The sequence below is a fragment of the Takifugu rubripes genome, chromosome 21 (assembly GCF_901000725.2).
Source record: "Takifugu rubripes chromosome 21, fTakRub1.2, whole genome shotgun sequence".
Taxonomy (NCBI): Eukaryota; Metazoa; Chordata; class Actinopteri; order Tetraodontiformes; family Tetraodontidae; genus Takifugu; species Takifugu rubripes.
In genome coordinates, this window is record NC_042305.1 from 8,003,018 (window position 1) to 8,018,090 (window position 15,073).

The 15,073-nt window shown below is 46.8% G+C and overlaps 2 protein-coding genes and 1 non-coding gene across 3 annotated transcripts; 1 reads left to right on the forward strand and 2 right to left on the reverse strand.

The window, feature by feature from the left end:
* Window positions 1–1,000: 1,000 nt before the first annotated feature.
* sncaip (synuclein, alpha interacting protein) lies at window positions 1,001–11,178 on the reverse strand. The gene is made up of 13 exons (XM_029829849.1): window positions 11,033–11,178; window positions 7,833–7,923; window positions 7,588–7,660; window positions 7,274–7,499; window positions 6,951–7,242; window positions 6,174–6,336; window positions 5,827–6,083; window positions 5,521–5,700; window positions 5,213–5,326; window positions 4,988–5,113; window positions 4,171–4,340; window positions 3,919–4,008; window positions 1,001–3,652 (listed from the first exon to the last, which is right to left on the reverse strand). Exons 2-13 carry the CDS (start codon window positions 7,869–7,871, stop codon window positions 2,671–2,673), a joined length of 2,712 nt encoding a protein of 903 aa, XP_029685709.1. The 5' UTR covers window positions 7,872–7,923; window positions 11,033–11,178; the 3' UTR covers window positions 1,001–2,670.
* On the forward strand, window positions 10,329–10,400 carry trnap-cgg (transfer RNA proline (anticodon CGG)). The gene has a single exon. It is a non-coding gene; the product is annotated as a tRNA-Pro (tRNA).
* A 2,214-nt stretch (window positions 11,179–13,392) lies between the features above and the next one.
* lox (lysyl oxidase) lies at window positions 13,393–14,148 on the reverse strand. The gene is given in 5 exon segments (XM_029829543.1): window positions 13,393–13,484; window positions 13,487–13,514; window positions 13,595–13,690; window positions 13,766–13,922; window positions 13,991–14,148. Coding segments are annotated over 5 exon segments (531 nt in total).
* Between the last annotated feature and the right edge of the window lie 925 nt (window positions 14,149–15,073).

The window sequence follows — 15,073 nt, forward strand, 5'->3', positions numbered from 1 at the left end:
GTGTGTGTGTGTGGGCATCAGCGCCGGCCCTACACACTCCTCGTTCCATTTGCCCCACCCGCCTCCAACCCCTCCTTGCACAACACAGCCCCTCCATCTACTCAGCAGTGGACCAATTAGCGGCTCTGGAGCCTCGTCCGCGCTGCAACAGCAGAGGCCGCTTGGATATCGACTCAAACTGTTGTCAATAAATGAGGTCTAATTTATCAGTTTAACTTCACCCCTGTCCCCCCCAACACCACCACACCACCCCTCCCGCTATCCCAAGACCTGGAAGAAAAAATGGGGGGGGAGCAGGGGAAAACAAATAGCTCCCGTTTTTTTTTTTGTGAAGCTTCTTGGAAAATTTCCAGTAAATTCTGTTTTCTTTATGTCCTCACATCTCTGTGTTGTTTTGCTAATTGTGAGTCACAGGCCATGTTTCAATATCTGCCAGCCATGATGGAAGGGACGCTATTAGAGTGAACCCCCATAGGCTCCGTGGGGAAGCAGCCGCCCTGCTTGGAAGCATCAAAGTGCCAATTTGCTACCCAAACACCATAAATCCTCCACGGTTAAGTGACTGTTTTTGATGCCGCGAGGTGCCCGGGCTTAAATACACACTCTGTTATGTATTGTCTATGAAATTACCAGAGAGCACAATTCACAGGTGGCATCCATCTCGATCAGGGGGAGTCAAAAGAGGAGTCCAGAGACGTGCTGGAGGCCCCCCCGGCAGTGTTGGGGGGTCTCAGTGAAAGAATGGAGTTCAGCATTATAATCAGGTATGTCAAGTCTGAGATGCAGATTTACGCTGATTATTCAGGTTCAGCATCAGATACTGACACAAATGGGGCTAAACTGACGTTCCAGCAGAAATGAGCATCCTGTCTGGCAGTGTTCAATCTTTTCCTCTGCAAGTTTACGTCACCTCTAATACAAATATAACAATTTGCATTGTGATAGTTCTACACAGGCTGTAAATTATAGTTGGATACATAAGTCAACTACACAAATCAAATATTTACAAGATGACATTTTATTACTTCTTACAACAGCTGCAAATACAGGAGGCCGATAAATTCGTCTCTGTACATGCTGGTCGGTAAAAAAAATAATTCAGATTAGGCTTAGTTGTCAGCATTCACTTATACTGAATTGGTTTTCTTTTTGTTGCACCCAAAAGTTCACAGAAATACAAGAAGCAGGTTAAAACAAACAGGTTAAAACAAACAAAGAAGTAAAGTTGTGTTTCTTCTTTAAAGGCAGCTTCAAACAAAACAAGCCCACAGACAGAACCGACCCTCCTGCCACACACGCTTCAGTTTTGAGGTATAGCTGAATGCCTCCGATGCAACAAGAAGTCCCGAATAAGAAACAATCGGGCCAGTTGCTTTGGGAAATAAGCTCCTAACATTCCTGCATGTCCAGCTGTCCTGCTGCACGTTGACCAAAAATGGAATCATGGCAACATTAACCAAGATAAATGCGCCTTCACCAATTGTGCAATTTCCCCTTATAATTAAGAAATAATTAGGTAATTATTCCCAGCAACTTCCAAAGCTGAGAGGCAAAGACCCATAAAGTTCCAAACCTCTGCTTATTGGAGGTTCTGGCATTGAGACACGAGTTGGAGAACTTGAGCTTGAGCAGAAGACCAAAGTTCCAGTTTCCAACCAACTATAACTATCACACGAATCCGTTTTGTGACACAGGATCAGACAAAAATACCTGGATGTTCTTGCAAACACACACTCACAGAGGTCGGAGTGTGTAAACGTGTAGGAATTCTTTAAAAAACCCAACAACTTGTCTTTGTAAAGAGAGATGAGTCGACTTCAGAATCAGTCACAGACGGAATGAGACGGAAACCCACACGGTCAGCGGATCTGCGTCATTGTAAACAGGCATCAAACGGGAAAGAAAGGATGCAGTTGATGACAAAGCTACACACCCGAGCTCAGGCTGGCATCTGTGATTGTGCCACGGGCCTTTTTTACACCTTTGGCACATACATGGCAAGTGCATCATGGGATCATTTCGACCGTCAGACCTTCTTCGGTGGGAACGAGCTTCTGGTTTCGAAAATTGCACAGGAAAAGTTCAATAAACCCGAAAGATGATTGGCCAGTTTATCAGCCCCTGTAGAAGGTCAACCTCCCCGTCTTAAACACACTTACAAACTAAACTCTATTTCATGCCGAAGAAAATACTGCATAGGTATAACAAAACAATAAAAGATGATACATAAAACGTTAAATACTATATATACAGTGGTTTTCAAACTACACTGTTGTGCACTGACATTAAGCACGTACATTTGTTCTAACTATGTGCATAAACATAAATACTCATGGTTGGGGTGAGGACAGCGTCAGAGAGGCAGCCACTTAGAAACAGCATGTTTTGACACTGTTACGTTTGTGTTTAGAGCAATGATTGAAGTTGACGGGAGCAAAATAAAACTGCATTAAATAAATATGGAGGTGGGGTATCTCAGCAGGGTGCCAGGGAACACGTACGGGTCCTTCTACTTCTCCGTGCAGCAAAAATGAGCAGAAGAATACAAAAAAAAACAAATGTGCCAAAGAAATGAAGCCTTTTTATCAACTTGAATGTCTTTCTGGTGGTTCCATGTAGTGGTCAAGCATTTGTGATGTGCTGTCCTGCCCTTCGCTAGGCACTAACCGGTTAAACGTTACTGGTTTTGCTCTTCCCTCTGGCGCCATTTCCTGGGCTGCCCTTACTCTCTGACTTCCTGCCAGGGGAGATGGGACAGGCGGAGCCTGACGGTCCTCCGCCGTTATTGTTGTTGTGATTTGCGTTTCCGCTCAGCGTCTCCATAATGGAGCGAAATGCCCCGAAAGGTCTCTTGCATTCAGAACCTCCCGTTGCTGTCCTCTCTTTCCCATGATGCCCTTTGGTCTCTTTGGTCTGCTCCGTCTCCTGACTGGTGTTCTTGTGGACCTGCTCATCGAAGGTGACCCTTAGTTTGGGGTTCTGAGAGGTCTTTCTCCGGGATGATGGTGACTTCAGGGCACTCTTGGGGCTGGTGGCAACCTTTTGGCCATTTGCGGCATCATGAAAATCAGCAGAAGTGTCTGGTGTTTTGGCGTCTGCAGCTTCAGGGTCGCTGGATGTCGGGGAGGGGTTGTAACCAATACTGTCCACTGACTTTGACCCGCTGAGAGAAAACGCCAGCTTCTTCTCAGCTGTGGAAGCAGAAGATGAGGGCAGGTGTTTCCTCATCATCAGGTTTAGGTGGTTTGACACTGGTTCCTCCTCTGTGATCGGAAGGTGGGAGGGGCGTTCGGCTCTGACTGCGCTCGAGCCTGCTGGGTTTTTGCCTTCTTCTGGTGGATAACCATCTGAATCCGATTCGCTGAGAGAACGCTGCATGATCTGTTTGAGTCTCGCCAGCTTGAGTTCTCTCCTCTCTACCAGCCCTTGCCTGCGAGCTCCAGCGACTCCGGGGCCGTCTCTGCTCAGGCCGCCCACCTGGGGGAGCCTCTCCCTGGGACACGGCGTGTCTGTCAAGTCCTTCCCCAACAGCTGCCGCAACACTGAATCTGAACCCACGCCCCCCTGACGAACCAACCACTGGCCGTCTCCTGGAGTCCCCTCGGCTGTCAACATCATCTCTGGCCATGCCTCCACAGAGGGCTGATGGGAGCTGTAGTACAGATGAGACAAACTTTCATATACTCTAATGTGTTTTAGTGTCTTTAATCAGGACGTCAACTATCATGACTACAACTACTGCCACTACTAAAATTACAATTAAGCTTGACTTCCTTTAAGCAAATCAATGGTATAAGGACAGTTTCCAAAGTCCGGCGCCCTGTAATGCTGCTACATTTATCCTACTATTGTCTAGTGTGTTCTTCAGTGGTTACACACGGTGCAAATAATTCGCACAATGGCTCTCCAGTGTGTCACCTGGGTGATCTAGAAGGTGTTCCTTCAGCCTTGCTGGGATCCATCAGCCTTTGCAGTTGTTTCTGAAGAGTCATCCTCTCTGCTGCCTGCCTGCGTGACAAAAAACAGACTGACATGAACAACGCTGACACGTCTTCACCTGTAGGCAGCTCAGCTTCTCAAAGAAAACACAGCAACTGGGCAAGGCCCCATGGCCATGCTTTTAAATGGAAAACTGGCAAGAAATAAAATAACAACAGCAGAGAAACTTACTCATTGAGCTGCTTGGTTAGTTTGACGACCTGTGAGGCCAAAGACATGCAGGTTTCCACCACGACCAGGTATCGGGCGCAGGTGGTGTGTCCCTGCCGTTCGGCGCTCTGGGAAGGCCGCTCCCCCTGCTGGTTCTGGATCGTCACATTAGAGCCGTACTCCACCAAGGTCTGGATACAGATGGGGATAGAAAATAAAACTAGTGTGAGCTGTAGCTTAGACAAGACAGGACCGGGTTAAGATTTGACTAAGAACAATCATTTTCAATAGTAAAGCTTATTACAAGCCTTTCACTGTGTGTCTCTGTTAGTTATCTGGCATAAAAAATATTATAAATTAAAACAATATTCAGACTGTGAGGCAGGCTGGCCAACAGGAAACAGACTGGACTAATAATGTCTGTGCTCCCCCTCCTCTCCCTCTCCTTCTCCTTCTCCTTCTCCCTCCTTCTCCTCTCCTCTCCTCTCCTCTCCTCTCCTCTCCTCTCCCTCCTCTCCTCTCCTCTCCTCTCCTCTCCCTCTCTCCCTCTCCTCTCCCTCTCCTCTCCCTCCCTCTCCCTCTCCTCTCCTCTCCTCAGCCCCCCCATCAGCAGGAGGGTCCCCTAGATGAGCCTGGTCCTGCTCAAGGTTTCTTCCTGTTAAAGGGAGTTTTTCCTTGCCACTGTTGCTTGTCTGGGGTCAGGCCCTGGGATTCTGGAAAGCACCTTGAAACAATTTTGATTGTAAAAGACGCAATATAAATAAAGATTGATTTGATTGATTTGATTTGATTCCCTCAGCAGTCTCAAGTGGACTGGGTCCTTTCACACATCACACACCTGAATACAGGTCAGGTGTCCATACTGAGCTGCTACGTGGACGGCCGTGTTTCCATTCTGGTCAACTTCATCCAGAGAGATGGCCTGTTCCTGCATGAACTGAAGCAACCACAGCAAGACCTTCTCCTGCAGAGAGACACCACCTCATTCACAGACTGTCGAGGCCGGTGCGGTAGGACGAGCCACGTTTACGATGGGATGATTTAAAGACGCCATGACCGTCACCTGTCCGTAGCGAGCGGCGTAGTGGATCAGACTGGGATATTCTCTGGTGCAGCTGAGCTCTGCGATGGCCTCTGTCTCACTCACCATCCACCTCACACATTCCAGATGACCGTTCTGTAAGATACACGTGCACACAGGCTCTTAACAAGTTCACCTAAGGACCAGGTCTTTAGGGATCTGTCATCCAATTACAAGAGGATTGAAAGAGCCAGTCAAAACACTTAACCTGTCCCCTGATAACACTTCTGCCTGATAGCAAAACAAACACTTTATTCCAATGTATAGAATGTTCTAACATAGAGGCTAACCTTGACTCCCAGTCCAGCTGGGGTGAGCTGCTGGTTGTTGCGTTCGTTCAGGCTGTCTTCTCCCATCAGAGAGGTGAGATGCTGCAGACAGTCGGCGTGCCCCTGAGAGGCGGAGATGTGCAGCAGGTTGTTTGCGTCTTCGTCTCTGATTAGCTCCAGATTATCCGCTGCAAGGTGAGGCTGCAGGAGGAACGAGGGGAGGACAGGTGGGGAAGTAATTGTCAATAAAATGTCAAGTGAGATGAATAAAACAGTAAATACCGTCTACTTTCGCTTCTTCGGCTGATCAATATTTTCTGCACTTACAAGCAAAGAGATCTGTCCCTCTCTGACAATATTGATGATGTTTTGATGCTTCTTGGTCTCCTCATCCACCTCCCCTCCTGCTCCTCCAAAAGCTCTTGGTGCACTACTCCCGGCACCCCCTACCCAGGGTTTTGAGGCATCTGGTCTGCTAATATTACATCCTGGCAGAGGGAACATCAGCCCTGAACTTCCTGGGGGATCTATGCTGGACCTCTGGATCTGAGAGTCGGGGTAGACCCGTGCAGAGAGCAGCTTGTCTGAAAGTGAACATTTGAGACAACCAAATCGCATCCATCCTTACACAAGAGCAGGTTTTAATTCAGAAAGAACATGATGTTCAGCTATACCTGCGTCAGAGAAAGAGGAGAGTGAGGAAGAGCAGCTGAGGTGTCCCGAGGACATAAAGTCTGACTGGTAGCCAATGGTGGAATGATGAAGATGGTGGAAGTCTGGATCCATGGACTTGGACTTCCTCAGGTCCGACCATTTGAGCGGAGACAGCACACAATACTGCAGTAAACAAAGTTACAGTCGGCTCAGTGATGTGACATTTAGTTTGGTAACATTCAACAAATCTGAAATAGACGCAGTGGAGTTATTTTTAGTGCTGCCTGATGATTAAATGTTTTAAGCAGATTAATCAGTGTAGCTGTGGATTAATCATAAGCCCAATTAAAAATGGGCCAGCCAAATTCCAAGCTTTGCTTTCCATTGCCATGGGAATGGAAAGATAAACGGCAAAGATAAGTACACACATTTAGCCAGACGTTGACTCAAAGCTTGCACCACAGCCCGTACTAGCATGCACTTAGCTTTGAGATGCTTCTTCGAGATTGTAGCGCTAAAACCAAACTTCCTTCCGGCTGGCTGTGTAAATCACTACACAGTAATTAACGGGGCCCTCAGCTCGGCCCGGCTCTCCTCCTTTTGTTTAATGCTCCGCATGTGTTAGAACAATTAGCGCATTCGTTTGAAACATTAATCATCCCACATTAGCTCATCAACGTTGGCAGCTGGCTGCTTGTTTAATGTACCTTACGTGTTCTGACCCTGTGCATGTTGAGGCTCAGTGGGAGGCAGATGAGCACTGAACAAAGTTATGAAATAATAGAATCAGTAAGTACCGGCGTCTGTGAACCGTTGCTGCCCAGGCCGAGAGGCTCGTTGTGGGGTAAAGCCGAGTTCTTCAGCCCTCCTCCGCGGTTCCTCTCCAGGGTTCCTCCTCCCAGGTTGCTTCCTGTTACCGAGCGCTTGTCGTGGGGGACACGAGGGAGCGTAGACATCTGCTGACTGGATTTAATATAAGGCACATCTAAGATCTCGTCCATGTCCAGATCGTAGTGCTCCAGCTCTCCGAACAGAGCCTGCGGGTTGTTCCTCCGATCACGCCACTGCCGCTGAGCCCCTTCGCCTTCCCTTCAGACCCCTCGCTAGAGGTGGAGGGTGCTGCCGGTTTGTCGAAGCTGGGCTCATCTTTCCTGCCCTCCCCCGGCTCCCCCGGCCCCTGGTTCTGGAGCTTCCCTCAGACTCCGAGTCAGGGGTTTCCGGTTGGTGTTTGAGAGGCGACACCCTCTTCACAGGTCGGAACTTACTGTGGACCTCAGCAAGTCCGCTTGGTTTGATGCCCCCACCGCTGTGAGAGGGAATGCCGCGGCTCCAGTTGATGGCTGGAGCTGCAGGAGGTGCAGACACAAACTCGGGTCAGCGCCTCGGCAGAGAAAGACATCACAGTGATAACAGTCATATCAGATATCAAACCACCTTGTCTCTCCTCAGCCTGGCCATCGTTCCTCCTGGACAACTCTGGGATGCTTTTCAGGGATGTCACAGAATACTTGAGGACAGGAGAACAAAGTTAATGAGATGCAGCGGCCTAACGCTGCTCGACTGAGCGCAGCTGTGCAGAAACGACGGTGTGATTAGCTTCGAACTAGCGCTAACACACACTCCAAAACAGAAAAGCTACAAAAGGTCTTTTACGAAAAGGGTTTTTGAATCACGCTGACCACTGAATCGTCAGAGAAGTCGATCTCGTCCAGGTCCATGGTAGTCAGGAGGCCTCCATCTTAACACCCGCATCATCGGCCTCCCAACCAGCTGCAGACATCAAAGTCAAACTCGCTGTGTCAAACGTCGTTCCTTTGAATAGAAACGAGGCTGCACGCACATTAATCTGCTTCATAAAGTAGTCTAAGCTGTTCTAATGCTGAACTGGAGCCGTCCTTTTAGGAAAAGGTGCTTCCTGAGAGACACACAAAAGGAAACAGGGCATGTTTACTTCAGTGGCCAACAGAAAAGTCTGGAGCATTTTAAAACTCACACGTTACAATCATGTTTGTTCCTGAGCATCATGGCCATAAATGATTAAAGAATGTGTGGTTTGCTCTGATATGATCAGCAAGGATTAATGCAGGAAGTGGCTGCAGGGAAACAGAGACTGGTCCTGTTGAAAGCTCCTGCTTTCTTTGCTTCTCTCCCTCCGATGACAAACCGCTTGCCCCCGTGAATAAGAGGAAACTGGGAAAATAACAACCGCCACTTCCATTCTAATCAGGATTTCGCCCGCTTAAATGGGCTTGCGCGTAAAATGCTTCATTTGATGGGAATTAAACACTTTTCTGCTCAGTGAAGTTCAAACCGGTCTCACAGAGCAAACTGTCAACCACCCAAAGTGCCGAGCTGCCGTGATCAAAGGCCCCAAACCGCAGGATAATCAGGACTTAGAACGAAGCAGCGTGACTGGGAGTGTGCAAAAGATTTAAAAACGCAGGATCGCTGGACTCGATCCACCTGAGACCAGCAGCGCTTGCGTATTCCTCTGATAACAGCAGCATTTTCTGGCCTGAACCCAAAAACACACCCCCCAAAAAAACCCAAAAAAGCCCCAAAAGTGCAACTGTTGCCGAATGCGATCCAGTCCGATTGCTCACGTCATCAGGTGTGACCCACAACCAGCTCCAGATGTGCTGAGGTGGCTTTTCCTTAATCGGGACCAGTTTTGTAGAACTGCTGATTAGCCGGAGACTCTCAGATTTGGGATGGCGTTTGGATCCTGCTGGTCATGTTAACATTATCGTTGCCGTCTGAGGTGATTCAGAGAGCAGAAAGCCTGTGGGAGGTTTCACCTAAGAGGAGAGTGGAATTCTGGCTGCGTGGGAGTGCCGGGTGACCCAAACCCAGCTTATCATACCTGATAACAGCAGTTTAGAACCAGAGCTACAGAAACAAGCTTTCTTTTCTATGTTTATGGCAGCAAGACACGGAAGAAAGGAAAGACAAGCTGCTATGGGTCCAACACATGTAGAAGACCCTTAAATTGTTGTTCAATTAGGAAAAGTTTCCTTCAAGGTTCCCTCGGACGTCAGCTGGGAGTTCTGGTGGAGCCTCAACAGAAAACAAGGGAAAGCAGAGAGATAAAAAGGGAAAAAACAGCGCCGACACCTCCCACGTCGCAATCAACAACCAGAATAGAAACACAAAAAGGAATGCTTGTGGTTTGGAGCAACAGCAGCTGGGGCTCGGCAGCGCGGCCATCCCAGGGTTTAGCGGGATTAAACCCCAGATCTGTCGGAGCTCGGCCCACGGACGGAGCTGCGCTAGCTCACACACCTGTGAAACGTTTACACCCCGCAGCGGCGTGACGCCGATGTTTACTTTCACCGTCCTCAACTCTAAAAACCTCCAAGCCTAACGTGTGCTCCGCTTTCTGCAGGAAACCGTCGCCGTGACGTCGCCCCCGCGCCACCTGAGGGGGGAGCAGGTAGAGAAAGGTCGCGTTGAAACGGGGGAAAAGGTCACATATGGCAGCAGTGCAGCCCGTCTTCCCCTCCCTCCCTCCCCCCTCCCACGTCCCAGGCACAATAACCGCCGGCTTTTAAGAGATCCGCTCATATTTTTAGCCGCCGCCGCACAATTCCGCTGCAAGTGTCAATTTTCTCTGGGCTCGGTGAAAATCGGATCGCGAGATGTTGACTCGGAACACGTCGGCTCAGAAACTACAAGAACTGATCTGTTTTATGACCCATTCGCTAACGTTAGCGGGTAAATAGAACCTCTCGGTGGATGGAAGCTTTTTAAAGACACTGCAAATGGATCTTTGCAAAAGGTTTTGTGGAAGTATCCCAAAATAATCCTTTCTGTAACAAAGGGGATGGTTTTTTTTAATCCATGAGAGCTCTCTCCACTACCTCAGCCATCTATTGGTCACTTACACACTGTAATTCTCTAATTAGGCGCTGAGGCTGTAATTGAGCTTATATGGAAACCTGATTATAGGAATTAGGACCTGCAGACGGGATGGTGGCCAGGTTAAATCTCATTAGTGCGGGTCAGACAGTTCTGAGCACTCATTTGGTTTTTCACTCTCTGGTGACAACTGGAGTTTCCAAAGTAAAACTGGAATCCAAACAAATGTTCCGTTATTTCTTCCATATGGACTTTGGCTCGTCTAGACCCCGGGCATCATATCGGAGTAAAAAGTTCCCCTGAAAATGAGATTTCAGGGCTCATTGGTCGAGGGGAAGGATCCTCGCCTCGGGTGCGAGTGGTCCCGGGTTCAAATCCCGGACGAGCCCCGTTATCAGATCTAATGGGATCGTTTCTGGTCCTAATTAGCAGAAGAGAAGCAATACCAATATGCCCTTGAGCAACACACACATGGACAGTTTATCCATTCAGGCTTAATCAATTTGATGCCTCTCTGACTGGCTGAATGTGTTCTCATCGCATGGAAACCCAATAAAGGATTCGTTTTTTAAAGTGTCTGGACTTATTTTGCCATAGTAGATCTTATACTTTACATTTTAAACCCAATTCTCCCCTTAAATGTAGAGAGAAATAAATTACCTGTGGAAATGTTGAAAAGGAGAATAACCACCAGTTTATTTCATTTCCTTCTCAACTACACTTAGTTCAAAACGTGTTCATCAGCATGATCATTTCAATAGAAAGAATAAGTGCAGCACGGTCTCTCTTCGGAGTTGACAGCTAATTCCCTGGGCTGGTATCTGAAGCAGCAGGAGGCTGATTAGCTAACATTGAGCTAGTTGGCGAATCAGCATCCAGAGATGCTAATGTGGAAGCTAACGGGCTAGCCAGGCAGTTGGAAAATTAGCTCAAAACACAAAGCTCAGGTGGAAAATACCCGGGTCCAGAAAATAACTGGTTTCATCATTTCGCTTTAACCAAGAGTTTTGCGCTACAATACCTTGTCGAAGTCGGGCAGGCGAGGGGAAATAGCTGGCTTAGGTAGAGGATACCGCTAGCGGAGCCGCTAGCTGGTGGGTTCCTTGGATCCAGCTGTTTTTTTCCTTCTGTCGCCTCGCTGTCTTGAAAAGCACAAAGACTTTGACATATGGGCAGCACGGAGAAGAGAAAATAAGACGAGGGCTCACTCTGAGCACGTTTCCAGTGACACGGGTCAGCAACGAAAGACTGGATAAATCACTTTTACTTTCAACACTGGGTTTAATTAATCAGTCAGTATTTTCGAGACCATTATCCGCGTTCTTAAAATATCTGAACCTAAAAGGTTTTGTGATTATGTCCAATGCATACTACTTTGCAAAAACTATAACTTTCTTCATTTAATTTTAAATAGCTAGGTAACTGTTGTGAGGATTCATGTTTTCCAAGACTATAAAATAAATATAAATTCTAACTTATCTTATTTTTTGGAGTAAATCGCCTACGGATTTGCACTGATTTTCCCCTGGATGTCAAATTTCCATCATAAACGTGACAAAAAATAACGCGTCAACTGATGTGCAATTATTACATTAGACTAGATGACACTGGCATTTTATGACATTTATATTTTTATCCAAATACAGCGCAGTGCCCGGTCATGTAATAGTTCCGCCACTGACCCATCTTGCTTCAATAAGCGATCTTTGACAAGGGTTGCCGATCAGACGGAGGGAATGGACCCGTTCCATCAGTCCGTTATCCTTAGAATAAAAACTACACATTTGCGAAAAAGCGTAGACATGTATCCATCAAGTTGGTCCATTTATCGTGTTTTATAACAGAAACTATGCTATAAAGTTGATTTTTTTCTTATATAACTCCCTTCTTTCCTTTGTCCTTCGTGAAAACTATATCGACCATGCTGGAATCCTAACAAAGATTTCCCTAATGTTGGAGCTTCAATCTATTGCTCAATTAACATCACGAAATCAATTGATGATAGATTTATCTTTTAAAATCCCCTTAGTCTTCCAAAATCAGATCATTGGGATGATACACAGAGTTGCATAACTTTACAGAGACTTGTGCTCTCTTTCCATAATAACAACGTGCTCCTCTGGATTTGATAATCAACTTTCTTTGATTCATCGAGCTTTCAACAGTGACACGTAGTGGTTAAATCACGACACTGCTGCTAATTTATTAGTTATTTTGGGGGGAGAAAATTTTGAACAAGTGGTCTTAAACTGTTTCCATCAAAGCAAACTTTATTAAGGTATGGATTAAGCAGGTGAGAGCAAAAGAAGTAACCTTGGTTATATACAGTGCTGTGGGATGTTGGGATAATGGTTGTCACACACTTTAACCTGTTATGTGTTAGGATGTAAATGAAAATGCAAAATTAACACATATGACATCTAATTTAAGATCACACCAACGGTTTGTAAATTCAAAGCACACATATGCCTCCCTGCAGTACAGGATAAATGGGCTTGTAATGTATATTTATCTAAACAACTCACATTGAATTCTAACAGTGTTTAATACATTTATATCAGATCTTTAAAAAAAGAGTTTATTAATAATATAGGCAATATTTTAATAGAAGTTGTTGGTATAAATGAAACAAGAAACCTGTGCAGACTTAAATGTGGATCTACAAACGGTTTTGTGCAAAACCTGTAAATATAATTCAAGTGGAGTAAATGTGCAGAATCCTGATGCAAAGCCAGAGTGGCCAGAGCGATCCTCTGAACTGGACGTTTGGATATGCAGGTAGTTAAACTACCGCCGTCGCTACCGGTGTGGCTTCACTCTCCTGGCCTCCAAGTTTTCCAGGCTGTCATCTCACTGTCTGCAAGAATGAAGCAAGATCGACACTTAAACGGTATCCTCGATTGCTGAAATAAACAGTGCTGCTTTTTGCTGGAACCTCTTTTGGAGCTTGAGAGGTCTGAAGTTAAAAAAGTCAAATAAAACAGGCAGTGACACCTTTTCAGGGCTGCTGAAATGGCAACGGGCTAATTTAGACGCCTACGCACTGTCTCCAGTGGCACCACTGCTGAGTTTACATCCCAAGTAACATCCCAGTAAAGCTGGGACAACGGCTGTTGTGGGGTCGAAGACCACACCTGGATTTATTTGCATCTAAAATGCCAATAATGGATCTGATGCCCATAAAAACTGAACCACTCTCATCAATTGATGTTGCCAACTTGCTCGACCCGTTTGATTAAACGTGACGCCACAATATCACGGCAAAATTACAAAATGATTTTGTAATTTTACACGAATGCAGCTGTTTGATATAAATCCCCAAGCTGTATTCATCTGTTTTGATAGCGATGTGTCATCTGTGGGAAGGAAAGGGAGCCGTTCTCACGATTGTGTTGGTGCATCCAGACACACGAGCAGACGAGCCGGTTGTATATGGACGTCGCACCGAGCCACGTTGTTGTCAAAGCTGGACTCGGAACCTTCTGCTTGGGGTTTACTGTCACCTGATGGACAGAAACATCCACAGAAGATCAGAAAGATCTGCTACAAACACTGCTACTACAAAATCCTAAAGTTCCCAGACCTTGAGGATGTATTTTCCAGGGGAGACGTCAGTGATGTCGATCCACTGACAGTCGATGTCGGCGTTGTAGGTGTCATAGCAACCAGGACTCAACCCCTGTGACCAGACACTTTGGTTAAAAGAGATCCAGGATGAATAATACATCCCATTAACAGGTCTGTGTTTGGACACCTGAGTGTGTGACGTGCAGGCGTATCGGCGGTAGTATCCCGAGTCACAGGAAGTGTCCTCCAGACAGAAACTGGCCTTGTGGCCTTCGGCGACCTGCTTCTGGGTGTCGGCGTCCAGCAGCTCGTACAGGCTGAACTCGTCCATGCTGTGGAAGTGGCTGAGAAATAAAGAGAAAGTGAGGAAGAGAAACAAAGAGAAGATACACCAGCACGTGTTGCTGCTTACTTATGACAGCTGTGCCACTCCCAGGAATACCGAGGTTTACTGGGCAGGAAGTCGGCTGTTCCCTGGTTCTTCACCCTCTGAGTAAACCTCAGCAGAACCCTGGCGTCATAATCCGAGGCGTATCTGAGAGGAGCTGGGAAGAGAAGGAGGGGAAGCATGAGTATCTACATTTGGCAATAATAAATCCTAAATAAAGAAACAGTGTGTTTTCAACCCCAGTGCTCTTACGATGGAGAGGCAGTTCTCCTCTGCTAGCACAGACGAAGGTTGTACATGGATATCCTCTGCACGTAGGTGCCGGTCTGGATATAATACGGATCCGGAACCAGATCAGGGAGACCTGTGAGCAGGAGGAGGAAGCTGAATAAATTGTTGAGCTGCCAGATTAAAGCAAACACCCCCTCAACAAACAACAATAACAGTAAATAACACTACCCCTGTTGGGTTAGGACGTAAATTCTGGGACACATGTTTATTAAATTATAGAATAAAGTTAGGGATTAACTTTAGCCCCTTTACTCTCTTTAAAAAAAAATACATTTATCTGGCAAAAAAAAGTTTGAATGACCCTTTCGCCACAGAACTAAACATTTTAATATTATGGTGGAGGGTGATTTTTATGGATAATAAAAACATGCAATTACAAACAACAATTAAAATTACTTAAAAACTCTGAGTAGAATAACTCGACGGAGCAAACACATTTTATTTCGTACCGTTCTGGTGGTATCTGGTGCCATATCCATGTTGTAGATGGGCCCTGGGTCGGGGTCTGTAGTACGCAGTTGTATTAGTATATAGGGGTCATGATTCGGATGGCCTTGTACGGATTATACGGGTCGTCCTCCGACCATCATGTCCTCGTGCGTCTGACCGTGGCAGCATCCTCTTCCCTGCCTGCCGCGGCTGCTGGTGGCCGCGCGTCGTTGCGCGTAATTGCGACGCGCTGCTGGCGGCGGGGACCCCGCGGAGAGAGACGGGGGGCGGCGGGGACCGTGTCATTAGCCGCGCGCCGCCGATGACCACGGGGTTAATGCGGCGGGACGAGCCGGTGTGTCTCCGGGGACGGTCGGTACTTGCGAG

What these genes read in the sequence shown, in the direction of transcription:
- sncaip (XM_029829849.1), bottom strand. Translation starts at nt 7,871, where the DNA reads ATGGACCTGGACGAGATCGACTTCTCTGACGATTCAGTG. An exon ending in CCAGCTTCGACAAACCGGCA is followed by an intron (nt 7,243 to 7,273) that starts GCACCCTCCACC and finishes AGGGGTCTGAAG; the next exon opens with GGAAGGCGAAGGGGCTCAGC. An exon ending in CTCCTCTTTCTCTGACGCAG is followed by an intron (nt 6,084 to 6,173) that starts GTATAGCTGAAC and finishes GTTCACTTTCAG; the next exon opens with ACAAGCTGCTCTCTGCACGG.